Source organism: Dendrobates tinctorius, unplaced genomic scaffold (assembly GCF_039654945.1).
Source record: "Dendrobates tinctorius isolate UK_male_01 unplaced genomic scaffold, ASM3965494v1 ptg000179l, whole genome shotgun sequence".
NCBI lineage: Eukaryota > Metazoa > Chordata > Amphibia > Anura > Dendrobatidae > Dendrobates > Dendrobates tinctorius.
The window spans coordinates 1,182,828-1,199,239 of NW_027361846.1; the positions used below are offsets into that span (position 1 = coordinate 1,182,828).

At 48.0% G+C, this 16,412-nt stretch overlaps 1 protein-coding gene across 4 annotated transcripts in view; it reads right to left on the bottom strand.

Annotated features, from left to right (window-relative positions):
• AGAP3 (ArfGAP with GTPase domain, ankyrin repeat and PH domain 3) overlaps positions 1–16,412 on the bottom strand; it is a 393,235-nt gene that overhangs the window by 357,634 nt on the left and 19,189 nt on the right. Inside the window, exon 1 of one of the 4 annotated variants that reach the window (XM_073551707.1) lies at positions 8,681–9,929. The exons of 1 other annotated variant lie outside the window; for it this stretch is intronic. In XM_073551707.1, coding sequence (XP_073407808.1) covers positions 8,681–9,725 — 1,045 coding nt within the window. In that variant the 5' untranslated portion in view covers positions 9,726–9,929. Of the gene's footprint in view, positions 1–8,680; positions 9,930–16,412 lie in introns of those variants that run through there. 2 more of the 4 variants (XM_073551708.1, XM_073551709.1) reach the window with 2 other exon arrangements.

Genomic DNA, 16,412 nt, shown 5'->3' on the forward strand with positions numbered 1-16,412 from the left:
CTTTGTGCAGTGGATGATTTTGCAAACTCCCCTCTCCCGCTCTCTGACCACAACCTTCTTTCATTCTCTATCAAGAACTGCCAGGCTGCTCAGGTCACCCCCACTGTCCAGACTTATAGAAACATACAGGCCATTAACACCCAGAAAGTTATGAAGAACTTGCAGTCTTCATTGGCCCCTATCTCCTCCCTCTCATGTCCTGATTCTGCATTGAAGCATTACAATGAAACACTTCAAACTGCCCTGGATGAATTTGCACCCCCTATAAATAGAATACCACAACGCAGACGGCGACAACCCTGGCACATGGTGCAAACACGTTTCCTGCAGCGGTGCTCCAGGTGCGCCGAACGTCTGTGGAGAAAATCCAATCTACACGAAGATTTCATCCATTTTAAGTTTATGCTTAGAACATACAACACTGCCCTTCACCTCTCCAAACAAACCTATTTCACCACCCTCATCACCTCACTGTCCAATAACCCGAAACGTCTCTTTGACACTTTTCATTCTCTACTCAACCCAAGAGTACAGGCCCCAACCACGGAGCTCCGAGCTGACGATCTGGCCAATTACTTCAAAGAAAAAATTGACCAGATTTGACAGGAAATTATCTCCCAGTCACCTCATACCATGCACTGTCCTCCCTCCCCCACTGCATCTAGCTCACTCTCTGATTTTGAACCAGTCACAGAAGAAGTAAGCAGGCTCCTTGCATCTTCCCGCCCAACCACTTGCACCAGTGACCCATTTCCATCACATCTCCTCCAGTCCCTTTCCCCTGCTGTCACCCCTCACCTAGCTAAAATATTTAACCTCTCTATCTCTCTTCTGGTATCTTTCCCTCCTCATTTAAGCATGCCATCATACATCCACTACTTAAAAAACCATCCCTCGTCCAAAACTGTGCCGCTAACTATAGATCTGTCTCTAATCTTCCCTTCATCTCTAAACTCCTGGAACGTCTGGTCCACTCCCGTCTTATCCGCTATCTCTCTGATAACTCTCTTCTCGACCCTCTCCAATCCGGCTTCCACTCTTTACACTCTACTGAAACTGCCCTCACTAAAGTCTCTAATGATCTGCTAACGGCTAAATCTAATGGTCATTACTCCATGCTAATTCTCTTGGATCTCTCTGCAGCATTCGACACTGTGGATCATCAGCTCCTCCTCACTATGCTCCGTTCCATTGGCCTCAAGGACGCCGTTCTCTCCTGGTTCTCCTCCTATCTCTCTGACCGCTCCTTTACTGTATCTTTTGCCGGTTCCTCCTCCTCTCACCTTCCCCTTACTGTTGGGGTTCCTCCAGGATCAGTTCTAGGCCCCCTCCTCTTCTCCTTGTACACTGCCCCTATTGGTCAAACAATCAGTAGGTTTGGTTTCCAGTACCATCTCTATGCTGATGACACCCAATTATACGCTTCTTCTCCTGACATCACGCCAGCCTTTCTAGAAAACACCGGCGATTGTCTAAACGCTGTGTCTAACATCATGTCCTCCCTATATCTGAAACTGAACCTGTCAAAGACTGAACTCCTTGTGTTTCCTCCCGCTACTAATGTACCTATACCCGACATTGCCATTTCCGTGTGTGGTTCTACTATTACTCCCCAGCAACAGGCCCGCTGTCTTGGGGTCATACTTGACTCCGAGCTTTCTTTTGCCCCCCCACATTCGATCACTGGCTCGCTCTTGTAATCTGCACCTCAAGAAGATTTCTAGAATTCGACCTTTTCTTACTTTTGACTCTGCAAAAACTCTTACTGTTTCTCTTATTCATTCTCGTCTGGACTATTGTAACTCTCTTCTAATCAGTCTCCCTCTTACTAAACTCTCCCCCTCCAATCTGTCTTGAATGCTGCAGCCAGGATCATATTCCTCACCAATCATTACACCGATGCCTCTACCTTGTGCCAGTCATTACACTGGCTACCCATCCACTCCAGAATTCAGTATAAACTTATTACCCTCACCCACAAAGCCCTCCATAGCTCAGCACCACCCTACATCTCCTCCCTTGTTTCAGTATACCACCTTACCCGCACCCTCCATTCTGCTGATGACCTGAGGTTAGCATCCTCAATAATCAGAACCTACCACTCCCGTCTCCAAGACTTTAAACGTGCTGCACTTCCCAGGTCAATACGATTAGTCCCCAATCCCCACAATTACGTCTCCTCCGCAGCGGTGCTCCAATTCTCTGATGTGAGAGGATTGGAGCACGGTGCACCGACACTCGGATCATGATTGCAGCAGAGGAGATGGGGATGTTACGCTCTCCGGCTCCTCCGCAGCGGTGCTCCAATTCTCTGATTCGAGAGGATTGGAGCACGGTGCACCGACACTCGGATCATGATTGCAGCAGAGGAGATGGGGATGTTACGCTCTCCGGCTCCTCCGCAGCGGTGCTCCAATTCTCTGATGCGAGAGGATTGGAGCACGGTGCACCGACACTCGGATCATGACTACAGCAGAGGAGATGGGGATGTTACGATCCCCGGCTCCTCCGCAGCAGTGCTCCAATTCTCTGATGTGAGAGGACTGGAGCACGGTGCACCGACACTCGGATCATGATTGCAACAAAGGAGATGGGGATGTTACGCTCACCGGCTCCTCCACAGCGGTGCTCCAATTTTCTGATGTGAGAGGACAGGAGCACGGTGCACCGACACTCGGATCATGATTGCAGCAGAGGAGATGGGGATGTTACGCTCTCCGGCTCCTCCGCAGCAGTGCTCCAATTCTCTGATGTGAGAGGACAGGAGCACGGTGCACCGACACTCAGATCATGACTGCATGCAAATCATGATTGCAGCAAAGCCGAGCGTCAGCATCTCGCATCTGACGCCGTACTCTAATGTGACTCCAACCTATTGCAGACATTTGCTGCGGCGTTCTCTGCCAGAAGTGCTCCCGGATCCAATTCAGAAGACTTCTCTGCATTTCACCCCATTTATTTTACACAGTCTTTGCTTGTACTTGTGAATTTTTATTATTCCGTCTTTTGTAACCTTTTTCAGAAATGAACTTTTAGTATATTCAATCTAAAATTTAGCAAGTTTGTTGCTTGCTGCCTAAACGTTCCTACAAACCCCTGACATGGCTGTGAATAGTTTGGCTGTGGTCCAGTTTATATGCCAGAGTGCAAGAAGCGGACCCATCATGTGGTTAGGAAAGCTGGGTGGCATGTGTGCTCGTGTGTGACCCAATCCAGGAGTCTCGCTGACTTATCACAACAGCGATTGGTGGCAGCAGAAAGTGTGGGGTTGTTAGTGTGACTGGCTATAAAGTGCGCAATGAGCTGACGAGTGAGTGTGCCCCTGTACAGTAGCATCCCAGGCTCCCACGTCGCGTGTATCCAACTTACTTCTACATTTCTTGGGTTCATTATTCCATTGTATCAACCTTCTAACTCTATTTTTTTCTGGCTTGAAGGACACTTGTTAACTATAAAAAAAATTCATATAACTTCATATAGATATACATCAAGACATCCAAAGAACCAAAAGACTCCACAGGAGAGTAGCCATGACATCATGGCTCTATCAAGAGGGAAACAGCGTTGTCATTCTACAGGATGCCAGCTTAGGGGACCAAGAGCCCGGCTAAAAGAATACAGATCTGCCATACTGACCATTACTGAACCATAGATACACATTTGGGGTAGTTGAGATTTGGATCCACCAGTCACCTGAGCCCCATGGATATGTTTGTGACAGCCAGAGAAGGCACCCACCGGTCACCTGGCTCCATGGCAATGTTCGGAGAAGCCAGGTTATGATCCTCCGGTTAACTGGCCTCGTATTTCACTGGACTGTACTCTTCCCAAGATTGCCATTACCTCCTCTGTGTGCGTGCCACAGGTGCGGTAGTTGGCCCTGAATGCTCTAAAGTCACAGGTGCTCTTATCCCGGCGAGTCAGCAGAAGGGTGAGCCTCTAATGGGCACCCTTGTTGTGTATTTTGCTGGAAATGTTCTATGCGTTATTAGCCTGTTTTTGTGGTTCTATAAAGTTTTACCCTCGCACTTTGTTGTCTGAGTAGTATCATGCCCATGGTAAAAGGAGAGCGGGCGTTCGGTGGGAATATCCCTGGTCCGTGAAGTTATAGCTAGCAGACCAGAGCACCCGCTGACCCCAGTGTCTCCACAGACTGTCTAACAACTTTTGTCTTGCATGTACCCTTCCTCCCACTCTTTCACTGGTATGAACCTTCAAACATTCTCTATCCTTGGAAGGCACCTTCTATCCTTCACTTTCCCTGGCATGGACCTTCCATACCTCTTTCCCTGGTATGTACCTTACCTTGAATGGACATGATATTCGTCTATTTTTTTTTGCATGTACTTTCTATGAATCATTCTCTCATGTCTTGCAATGACCCATCCTCCCACTCTTTCCCTGGCATGGACTTTGTTGTAGCCTTCTGCTTCTCTTGCATAAACCTTCCAGCCATCTTGTTCCCTGGCATGCACTTTATATCATTCTTTGCTTTTGCATGGAAACTTCCATCCTTCTTTCCTTGGCATGGACCTTACTCTGTATAGACGAGGTATCCGTCTCTTTCTTTTGCACATACTTTCCATCAATATTACTCTTGAATCTTTTTTTTTGCAACGACCCTTCCACCTTCCCTCGCACGGTCCACCTGGCCCACTGTTTCCACTGGATGGTTCTACTAGCCATCGTGCCCTTCCATGGACTTTCTAGCCTTCTCATTATCTTTCATAGACCTTTTAGCCTTCTCTTTCTTGAATGGACTTCATATCTATCTCTTATTCTTGCATAGACCCATCTTCTACCTTCTCCATTTCCCACAATCTATTCTTTTTTCCCCCTCAGAATGATAAGGGATCATTTTTTATTCCATCTGTGGCGACAAGGGCGGGGGTCAGTGGGTGCCCTAGTCCGGTAGTCGAAAAGGCATGGACCAGTGATCACCCCCAACAAATGCCCACTCTCATTTAACCATGGGCATAATACTACTCAGATAACACAGGGTGCGGGTAAAACATTGTGGCAATACGTTAGTGAACCACAAAACACCCTTCCGCTGACTCGCCAGGATAAGAGCAGCTATGACTTAATGGCTTCCAGGGCTTACTACCCCATCTATGGCACGCACACAGAGGGGAGGTAACAACAAGAGTAGGGAGATGACAGACTATCGAGGTACAAGGAGAGTTGACCAGAGAGTCACAACCTGGCTTCTCCAAACATCTTCATGGAGCCAGGTGACCAGTGTGTCCCATTTCTGGCTTTCACAAATGTATCCATGGGGCTCAGGTGACTAGTGGGTCCAAATACTGACTACCTTAAACGTATCCATGGTTCAGCGATAGCTAATGAAGTAGATCTGTATTCTTTCAGCTGGCTCTCTGGTCCCCTTACTTGGCATCCTGTTGAATGTGAAATCTGTGTCCAACGTGATGGCGAATGAGGTCTTGACTGCCATTTTGTAAAGTGTGTCTGGGTCTTTGGATTTCTTGGCTGTCTGGATGTCTAAGTTGAATATCTGGCTGATACTACAAAGGCATATGGTATATCCTCTTCTTAAAGTTAGCAACTTTCGTTCAAGCCAGCATTCGCACGGTTAAAGAGGAATAATGGTGCCGAGATCAACTCGCATTATTTGATTTTTTAAGTTTTTCCTCCTCTGTTTTGCAAGTCAACAAACTGGCTGGCCTGGACAACGTGTCATCAACATATCAGCAAACATCATTATTCAATGACCCTGTATCACTAGTCATCTAGGAAATATCAGCAAACATCATTATTCAATGACCCTGTATCACTAATCATCTAGGAAATATCAGCAAACATCATTATTCAATGACCCTGTATCACTAATCATCTAGGAAATATCAGCAAACATCATTATTCAATGACCCTGTATCACTAATCATCTAGGAAATATCAGCAAACATCATTATTCAATGACCCTGTATCACTAATCATCTAGGAAATATCAGCAAACATCATTATTCAATGACCCTGTATCACTAGTCATCTAGGAAATATCAGCAAACATCATTATTCAATGACCCTGTATCACTAGTCATCTAGGAAATATCAGCAAACATCATTATTCAATGACCCTGTATCACTAATCATCTAGGAAATATCAGCAAACATCATTATTCAATGACCCTGTATCACTAGTCATCTAGGAAAACAGCACAATATGATGCCTCAAATCTCAACTTGCAAATCAATATTACAGGCTTATACAAACTATTTCCTGGACCAGCCAGAAAAAAAAAATGCAAAAGTAAACATATAGAAAAGTCTCTTACTTATCTATAGTCTATAGTTAAGACTGGCTACATATTATTACCACATACACATCTACAAGATGAACCACTATGCGATATCATATTATATTTTTTATAAGCCAAAAATGTGAAGAATTGGAAAACTGTATTAAAAGGCACCGGTCACTAAGTATTAAGCAGTTTCTGGGTGTTTCCAGGTAAATGTGATCTCATATTAAAGGACTTCACAGAGGTCAGCAATAGCCCAAGTCTGAAAAGATTCCACTTAACCATTTCAGGATCCAGTTTTGGGCTTTACATTTAAAATAAGCATATAGGGAAGTTACAGTCAGTTCAGAGGCAGCAACTAGATTATCGCACTAGATGGAGGCCTTGCCTAAATCACGCAGACGATAGAGGCCTCGCCTATATCACACGGGAGAGCCGACCAAAAGAGGTAGTAAGGACAGATAGCAATCACATTTATAGATGACCACAGGCTTCTCACAACAAATGGCATCATGGGTAATAAATCCAGAGATAGACAATGTAAAACTGGTGGAGAAAGGATGGACTTTTTGGACCAGATACTTTTTTCTATCTACAGTGCCTACAAGTAGTATTCAACCCCCTGCAGATTTAGCAGGTTTGATAAGATGCAAATAAGTTAGAGCCTTCAAACTTCACACAAGAGCAGGATTTATTAACAGATGCATAAATCTTACAAACCAAAAAGTTATGTTGCTCAGTTAAATTTTAATAAATTTTAAACATAAAAGTGTGGGTCAATTATTATTCAACCCCTAGGTTTAATATTTTGTGGAATAACCCTTGTTTGCAATTACAGCTAATAATCGTCTTTTATAAGACCTGATTAGGCCGGCACAGGTCTCTGGAGTTATCTTGGCCCACTCCTCCATGCAGATCTTCTCCAAGTTATCTAGGTTCTTTGGGTGTCTCATGTGGACTTTAATCTTGAGCTCCTTCCACAAGTTTTCAATTGGGTTAAGGTCAGGAGACTGACTAGGCCACTCCAACACCTTGATTTTTTACCTCTTGAACCAGGCCTTGGTTTTGTTGGCTGTGTGCTTTGGGTCGTTGTCTTGTTGAAAGATGAAATGACGACCCATCTTAAGATCCTTGATGGAGGAGCGGAGGTTCTTGGCCAAAATCTCCAGGTAGGCCGTGCTATCCATCTTCCCATGGATGCGGACCAGATGGCCAGGCCCCTTGGCTGAGAAACAGCCCCACAGCATGATGCTGCCACCACCATGCTTGACTGTAGGGATGGTATTCTTGGGGTCGTATGCAGTGCCATCCAGTCTCCAAACGTCACGTGTGTGGTTGGCACCAAAGATCTCGATCTTGGTCTCATCAGACCAGAGAACCTTGAACCAGTCTGTCTCAGAGTCCTCCAAGTGATCATGAGCAAACTGTAGACGAGCCTTGACATGACGCTTTGAAAGTAAAGGTACCTTACGGGCTCGTCTGGAACGGAGACCATTGCGGTGGAGTACGTTACTTATGGTATTGACTGAAACCAATGTCCCCACTGCCATGAGATCTTCCCGGAGCTCCTTCCTTGTTGTCCTTGGGTTAGCCTTGACTCTTCGGACAAGCCTGGCCTCGGCACGGGAGGAAACTTTCAAAGGCTGTCCAGGCCGTGGAAGGCTAACAGTAGTTCCATAAGCCTTCCACTTCCGGATGATGCTCCCAACAGTGGAGACAGGTAGGCCCAACTCCTTGGAAAGGGTTTTGTACCCCTTGCCAGCCTTGTGACCCTCCACGATCTTGTCTCTGATGGCCTTGGAATGCTCCTTTGTCTTTCCCATGTTGACCATGTATGAGTGCTGTTCACAAGTTTGGGGAGGGTCTTAAATAGTCAGAAAAGGCTGGAAAAAGAGATAATTAATCCAAACATGTGAAGCTCATTGTTCTTTGTGCCTGAAATACTTCTTAATACTTTAGGGGAACCAAACAGAATTCTGGTGGTTTGAGGGGTTGAATAATAAATGACCCTCTGAATAAACTTTTCACAATTTAAAAAAAAATTAAACAAAGAAATAACATTCTTTTTTGCTGCAGTGCATTTCACACTTCCAGGCTGATCTACAGTCCAAATGTCACAATGCCAAGTTAATTCCGAATGTGTAAACCTGCTAAATCTGCAGGGGGTTGAATACTACTTGTAGGCACTGTATTTAACCATGTGTCAGAAATCCATATATTCAAACATTGCTCTCTGATGTTTCTAGAAGGCTAGGAACAGAAAGTATCCACAAGATCTTATAAAAAAATATAACCTTAGAAGTCACAGCCCTGGTGAAGCGCTTAGTGGAGGACTTCCTATCAATGTGACCAAGTACAAGGTCAAACGCCAGCCAATAAAACAACAAAGAAGAAATAAGTGTGTCACTTCATCTTACCCGCGCTGCACGAAATCCCCACCAGAACTGGCTCAGATGTCTGGATGCAGTCACCACCTGCCCAGCTATTTCCAGCACTGAATTCCTTCTTTCGGAAAGGGCCAGTGATGACCCTCCACAGTCTGGATCGGTTTTCTTTACTCTCCACCAATGGAACCTCAGAGATGAGGAGATCCTTACGTGATGGGGCAGTTTGCAGGGAGCAGCTATCCACTTCGCTCCGACTCCTTAAGCTGTTGCCGCACCGTTCATGGTCCTTTCGGAAGTCTGCTCCACGCCGGATTCGGAAACTGAAGCTTTTCCGTAGAGATGAGAGATTCTTCTTTGACTGCGTTTCTGGAGTTTTGCTGCCAAACACATTCCACCGCTGACTGCTAAACAAAGAGGCTCCACGTAGAAAGCCGGAGCTGCGACCACACTCTTTCCGGCAAGATGTGGAGCTTTGTGCTCCACTCAGTCGGTTTATGTCTAGGACACTCACACTCAGGGGTCGGGATGTACTGGTGCCATTAGCCGACTTGCTTTCTTGTACACCTCCTGAGGGGTCACATTTCTTTCCAGGCCTTTGCTTCAGGAGATCAAGCCACCCCACTAATGAGCTGGAACTGGTTTCTCTTTTGGTGCTTGTGACTTCATTACCCACCGAGCAGAGGCTTTTAGGTCGACGTTTCTGTTGTTTGGCTGCATGAAGAGCAGCTTGTACGGCTCTGTGGGAGGAAGGATCTGTCTTTACATGATGATTAGAGAGCTCCATTTTCTCCATGGGACACGCATGTCCTAACTCCACGCTTCTGCATGTTCTCATCATGCACAGATTGCAGTAGGATCCCTGAGGAGAGTACAGCGTGAAGACCATCCACCCATTTCTAAAATAATCCCCCAGATGAGAGAGTGCAGAAGACTGCAGCACAAACTTGGGAGCAGAGTGATGGGAGGCAGGAGCGCAGCACAGCTCTAGAGGAATCCAATGCATCGTGTTAGGACATGTGTGACAACAACAGGTTATACAGGGAGAGGCCAGGGTGACGCGCAGCCTCGAAACCATCAAACCCTCCACACAGCACAGTGTCCAGACAGGAGGGAAATCCTCTGTGTACACATGCAACTGATCGTCCCTGCCACAAAATCGCCTCAATAATGTACACAGAATCCATCAGAAAGTACACAATCCTAAAACTGTCACACACCAATCATTTCAACAGGAGCCAAATATTTAGGTTATAGCTCCAATTACACACTGGTGACGTCTCCCCCCTGCTGGTGAGAAGCGGTAACGTCTCCCCCCTGCTGGTGAGCAGCGGTAACGTCTCCCCCCTGCTGGTGAGCAGCGGTAACGTCTCCCCCCTGCTGGTGAGCAGCGGTAACGTCTCCCCCCTGCTGGTGAGCAGCGGTAACGTCTCCCCCCCTGCTGGTGAGCAGCGGTAACGTCTCCCCCCTGCTGGTGAGCAGCGGTAACGTCTCCCCCCTGCTGGTGAGCAGCGGTAACGTCTCCCTGCCAGTGTTCCAATATTTGTCAGGACTTTCCTAATCCCATAAATCTTTGATATCACGGGCCGGGAAGGTCAGGAGTCCCACCCGCTGTGATATTTGGAGAAAACACCTCTCTGCTGCCCCATATCGTCCAGACAATTGACCGACGATCAGTGGAGAAGGCCACAGCCTGTTCGCACCACTAGGCCGAAGTCTGAAAATTAACCGTGAGCATACGGCGTATACACCTCCGGATTCCAACATACGGAATATGTGCACACACCCCGGGACGGTCACAGCTAACTGACAACCCCAGACTACTCGATGGATTAGACACCGTACGGTAGCCATCACTTCGAGGCGCGGTTTACAGAACAGAAGGAACAGAACTATTACATTTTATATTTAATCCAAAGGGAGGCAGGGTTCATGAAAAATATACAAAAGATTTTACAAGGGGACAAAACAATACAACATAAACTGTTACATAAAATACAAGGGATTATCAGGAGAACTGACTCCACCGATCACAGAGACGATCTAGTGTAGATGAAGGAGAGCGCTCCGATAATCCGTCAATAACGGGGCCCCTACATACAGGACATGTAACTCTCTGTACGAGCACTGATGATAATGGGGATCGATCTTTCATCAGACCCCGAGTCCCATCCACACTCCCCCCACCCCCCCGGTGATGACCTCACAAGGTCCCGGTTGTGGGCCGGACTCGGGCCTTCATGATTTTAGAAAATCCCAACTTGCGCAGTAACTCCTCATAGAGCGATCACAGAGGGTCGAGACTGATGTCACCAGTTGAATCGGGATTTTATCAACGCTTAGAGACCAAACATGGCCGAGCTGCTGGCGGGTATATGGCCCCTATGGATTTGGGGCCTTTAAGGTGGAGGTTATAATTAGGACACAATAGGTGTATGATTGCCCAGTTGTCCCGGTGCCAACAATGGACGTCTCATTAATATTAGATGTATAGAACACCCAATCTTCCATATTTTCTCCTGGAGCCATACTGTCTGCTCGCTCATTGCACGGTCCCCGTGGCTCTTTGTAAAGGGGGCTATTTCTTCTTTGATCCACTTTAGACCCTAATCAGGTCTTTTCCTGTCTCTCTGGGGACAACAGACGTCCTCTGCAGTCACCTGGACAGAAAGAGAATCCTCGCATGTGAATTAATCTGCTTCACATACCTGTGTCACTGCCATTTTACATAAAAGGTTTGATTGCTAGCTCTTCAGGACGAAGGGTAGAGAAAAGATAAAAGGAGGGGAGACATGAGGGACCTGAAGGATTTCTAATATTTTCCATGACACTCCCCATGCTGGTGCGCAGTGGTAATGTCACGATGTGACACGACCCAACAGGTGGTCGGTCAGCGGACGGCGCAACACACAACAGGATGAAAAATGGGGAGGAAGGCCCTACTATTAGAGAAATGGGGGACAGTCACCATCTGAGCCTGTCCCTGCACTCCCCTAAAGCCCTAAGTGGGTCCTTCCCGCCACCGCCATCAGGAACCTCGTCCCTCATGTCACCTATTACAGCACTGGCCGGCAAGGGGTGCTAGCCTCACCACTGCAGCTAATACCACAGAGGGGGCAGTGACAAACACCAAAGGGACAAGGAGAAAACGCAGCACTTAGCTTCCAGACACCGCTGCCAAACTCCACGCCGCAGACAGCACAGCAACAGGCCTCCCAGCACCAGACGTGGCTGACACCAGAGGGCTGCTCCTGCAAAGGCTGCTCTCCATAGAGGAATGATCTCCAACCATCAGCTGATGCAGCAGGTGACCATTTAAAGGATGGTGGGAGAGGTCACCACCCACATCGTTACACCAGATTGCCAGCGGGGGAAACTGACATTAACCCCTGATGGTGCTGAAAGGAAAAAAGCTACTTTTAAAACGGAGTGGAACCAGAGCTGCCACGAATCCAAAAATGGATGGTAACAGGCAACGTCTCCCCCTGCTGGTGCGCACCAGTTAGTCTCCCCCCTGCTGGTGCGCACCAGTTACGTCTCCCCCCTGCTGGTGCGCACCAGTTACGTCTCCCCCTGCTGGTGCGCACCAGTTACGTCTCCCCCTGCTGGTGCGCACCAGTTACGTCTCCCCCTGCTGGTGCGCACCAGTTACGTCTCCCCCTGCTGGTGCGCACTGGTAATGACTTCTACTGGTACAAGAGAAAAAAAACAGAAGAAAAAGGCAACACAAATAACAGTGTGCAGACAAGGTGATACAATGCTCAAGAAGCAACAAACTATATGTTTAAAACAATTTAAACCCAATTATAAATATCCTCCATCACCAACATGATGCATAGAAACAAGTAAATTATCCAAAACCACCTCAAAGATCCAAAGCACGATGACAGACCCAAGTGGTGTGGATGCAGTTTATATTTTTCAGCACTTTTTGAGGCGTTCAAACCTCTTCATCAGGACAAGTCATAAGGAAGACAGAACCTGTCGAAACGCGTTGTGGATATTGAAGAAAAAGAAGATTTTTCTAATACTTTAATCTCCCTTTTTTGCGCTCTTTTGGACCGGGTTTACTAAGCTCTGCAAATTTCCTTCCTCTTGAGGCTGGAGCTGCATCTCACCCCTAAGGCCACGCTTGCCTGGCACGCCATTTTGACTGTCTTTTCACTGCCTAGATCCCTCACTAGTAGCAGGGAGATCCAGCTCAGCCAGCAACCGATCTCCAAAATTCCATAGGCAATCCATCCATGGCTGCAGGACGTCATCCTAAAACATCCTCTCCACTCAACGTCACTCCAACAACTCCTGACTAAACAAGCGGTTTCTCCCCCCTCTCTGGTATCAGCCCCCTAAATGGGCAAAAGTGTACACATCCCACTTAACCATTTTCTTTTAGCTCAAAGAATGAAGCATATTCCATAAGCCTCTCACCTGGGACAGCATGTGAGACCACCTGTGGCGATGGCTTCCCTGGGTCTACAATCCATATCATGGGTCTAGTTACTGGGAGAACAATGGAGCGAGACCCCGAGATACTAATGAGAGTAAAGATGGCTTACATTTACCAATCTAATGAACAGAGGAAGGCGTGCAGGCGGGATATTACGTATAACGGTCACTGGAGACATTGATTCCTGGGGATGAACTGACGAGCAAGAAAATCACTAATAAAACAATATCAAGGTAACCGATGCTTCCCTTAGAGCTGTGGACTCCACTCTACGGGCAATGGTCCAATAGTCGTACGTCCGTGGCCGGTTCCTCACATAATACCTTACCTGGTACACCATTAGGCGCATGCCCAGAAGCAACAGTCTCAGATCCCCTGCAACCCCCCAGTGAACTGTGGTAGGGGAGCAGAGAGCCCTAGGAAGGCGCCACATCCCGTGCTAGTGACCCTGCTGAGGGACCCCTGCCCGAAGGTGTATCAGCCCAGAGCCTCTTAAAAGGTGGAAGGAAAAGAAAGAATTTCTCCGATCCCATTGAGCTTGAACAAGGTAATCTTTGCGCCAATGCACGTCCTCGCCTGCATCTGTCCTCCTAGGGACAGGAAAACCTTGTGAAACGGTCCACGGAGGATTATTATAGCGCCATTTATTCCATGGCACTTTACATGTGAAAAGGGGTATTCATAATAAAAACGAGTACAATAATCTTACACAATACAAGTGATAACTGGTCCAGGAGGAGAGAGGACCCTGCCCACGAGGGCTCACAATCTACACGGGATAGGGGAGGATACAGCAGGCGAGGGTAGAGCTGGCCATGCAGTGGCTTGGATGAGGACTATTTCCTAGGGTGCTGTTAAAAAAGACGTCCTGAAAAAATTGGTTGCCGACACTACTCCCACAGACAGGGGTACAGAGGAGAACAATTTGTTTTTATGCACAGTACTCCTACAGTCTCAGGTGCAGACAACACACAGAGGCTTTTTGGCACAGTACTCCAACAGACTCAGGTGCAGAGTACACACAGAGGTTTTTTCATAGGATTATAGAACGTTGGAGTTGGAAGGGACCTCCTGGGTCATCATGTCCAACCCCCTGCTCAATGCAGGACTCACTAAACCATCTCAGACAGATGTCTGTCCAGCCTCTGTGTGAAGACTTCCATTGAAGGAGAACTCACCACTTCTCGTGGCAGCCTGTTCCACTCATTGATCACTCTGTCAAAAAGCTTTTTTCTAATATCTAATCTGTGTCTCCTCCCCTTCAGTTTCATCCCATTGCTTCTAGTCTTTCCTTGTGCAAATGAGAATAAAGTTGATCCCTCTACAATGTGACAGCCCTTTAGATATTTGTAGACAGCTATTAAGTCTCCTCTTTCTTACAAGCTAAACCATTCCCAGATCCTTTAGTCGTTCCTCATAAGACATACTTTGCAGTCCACTCATCATCCTGGTTGCTCTTCTCTGAACTTGCTCCAGTTTTTCATTGTCTTCTTTAAAGTGCAGAGCCCAGAACTGGACACAGTATACCAGACAAGGCCTGACCAAGGAGGAGTAGAGGGAGCACTGTTTGGCACAGTACCCCCGCAGACAATTGCAGAGTACACACAGAGACACAGAGGCTTTTTGGCACAGTACTCCCACAGACAAGTGCAGAGTACACACGGAGGCTTTTTGGCACAGTACTCCCACAGACAAGTGCAGAGTACACACGGAGGCTTTTTTGCGGAGTACTCCCACAGACAATTGCAGAGTACACACAGAGGCTTTTTTGCAGAGTGTACACACACAAAACCCATCACTGTCCGTCACTTCAGCTGTGTCCTGTCCCTACACTAAGCAGAGCAGAATGGCGACAGCACCTGTGATCCGACGGTTATACAGGCAAGGCTACCTGCTGCGCCAGGCAAACAGCCATGCTAATACTTGACATGGCTGTTATGGCTCCGGTAGTGCCCACAGCCTAAAAAATCCTCGATTGGCTGCGCTACAGTCTTTCAATAAACTTTATTCAGCATATGAACATGAACAGTAAACTGGACTTCTTGTAAAAAGTCTGGTCGGGGACCGGTAGCAGACACCCAGTTTGGGTTTGATCATCCGTACATGTGACAGATCGGGTGGAAGCCCGTACAGTTCAGAGTCTAAAAGTGTTTTTCCGTTTCTCAATCTTGTTACTTGCTTGAGTTGTGAGGGGAAACTTAACGGCAGGAACAGACCGTGGAAAATTTTAAGAAAAGTACGGTATATAGAATGAAAATGTGAAGAAACTGCAAGCATCCTCTAACAAGGGAGAACCAGAGAGCGAGCCTCAAAGGAATCAGACAGGAAAACTGCATTGGTTCACTAGAAATGGAATGACCCATAGGGGGCTCTACACTGTATGGGGGGGAGGGGGACCCCTACACTGTATGGGGGGGGGGAGGGGGACACCTACACTGTATGGGGGCGGCTCTACACTGTATGGGGGAGGGGGACCCCTACACTGTATGGGGGCGGTTCTACACTGTATGGGGGAGGGGGACCCCTACACTGTATGGGAGGCGGCTCTACACCGTATGGAGGGGTGGGGGGACCCCTACACTGTATGGAGGGGCGGCATTACACCGTATGGAGGGGTGGGGGGACCCCTACACTGTATGGAGGGGCGGCTCTACACTGCATGGGTGGCGGCTCTACACCGTATGGAGGGGTGGGGGACCCCTACACTGTATGGAGGGGCGGCGGACCCCTACACTGTATGGAGAGGCGGCACTACACCGTATGGAGGGGTGGGGGACCCCTACACTGTATGGAGGGGCGGCACTACACAGTATGGATGGGTGGGGGACCCCTACACTGTATGGAGGGGCGGCTCTACACCGTATGGAGAGGTGGGGGGACCCCTACACAGTATGGAGGGGTGGGGGACCCCTACACTGTATGGAGGGGCGGCACTACACAGAATGGAGGGGTGGGGGACCCCTACACTGTATGGATGGGCGGCTCTACACTGTATGGAGGGGTGGGGGACCCCTACACTGTATGGAGGGGTGGGGGACCCCTACACTGTATGGAGGGGCGGCTCTACACCGTATGGAGGGGTGGGGGACCCCTACACTGTATGGAGGGGCGGCATTACACCGTATGGATGGGTGGGGGACCCCTACACTGTATGGAGGGGCGGCTCTACACCGTATGGAGGGGTGGGGGGACCCCTACACTGTATGGAGGGGCGGCGGACCCCTACACTGTATGGAGGGGCGGCTCTACACAGTATGGAGGGGTGGGGGACCCCTACACTGTATGGAGGGGCGGCTCTACACTGTATGGAGGGGTGGG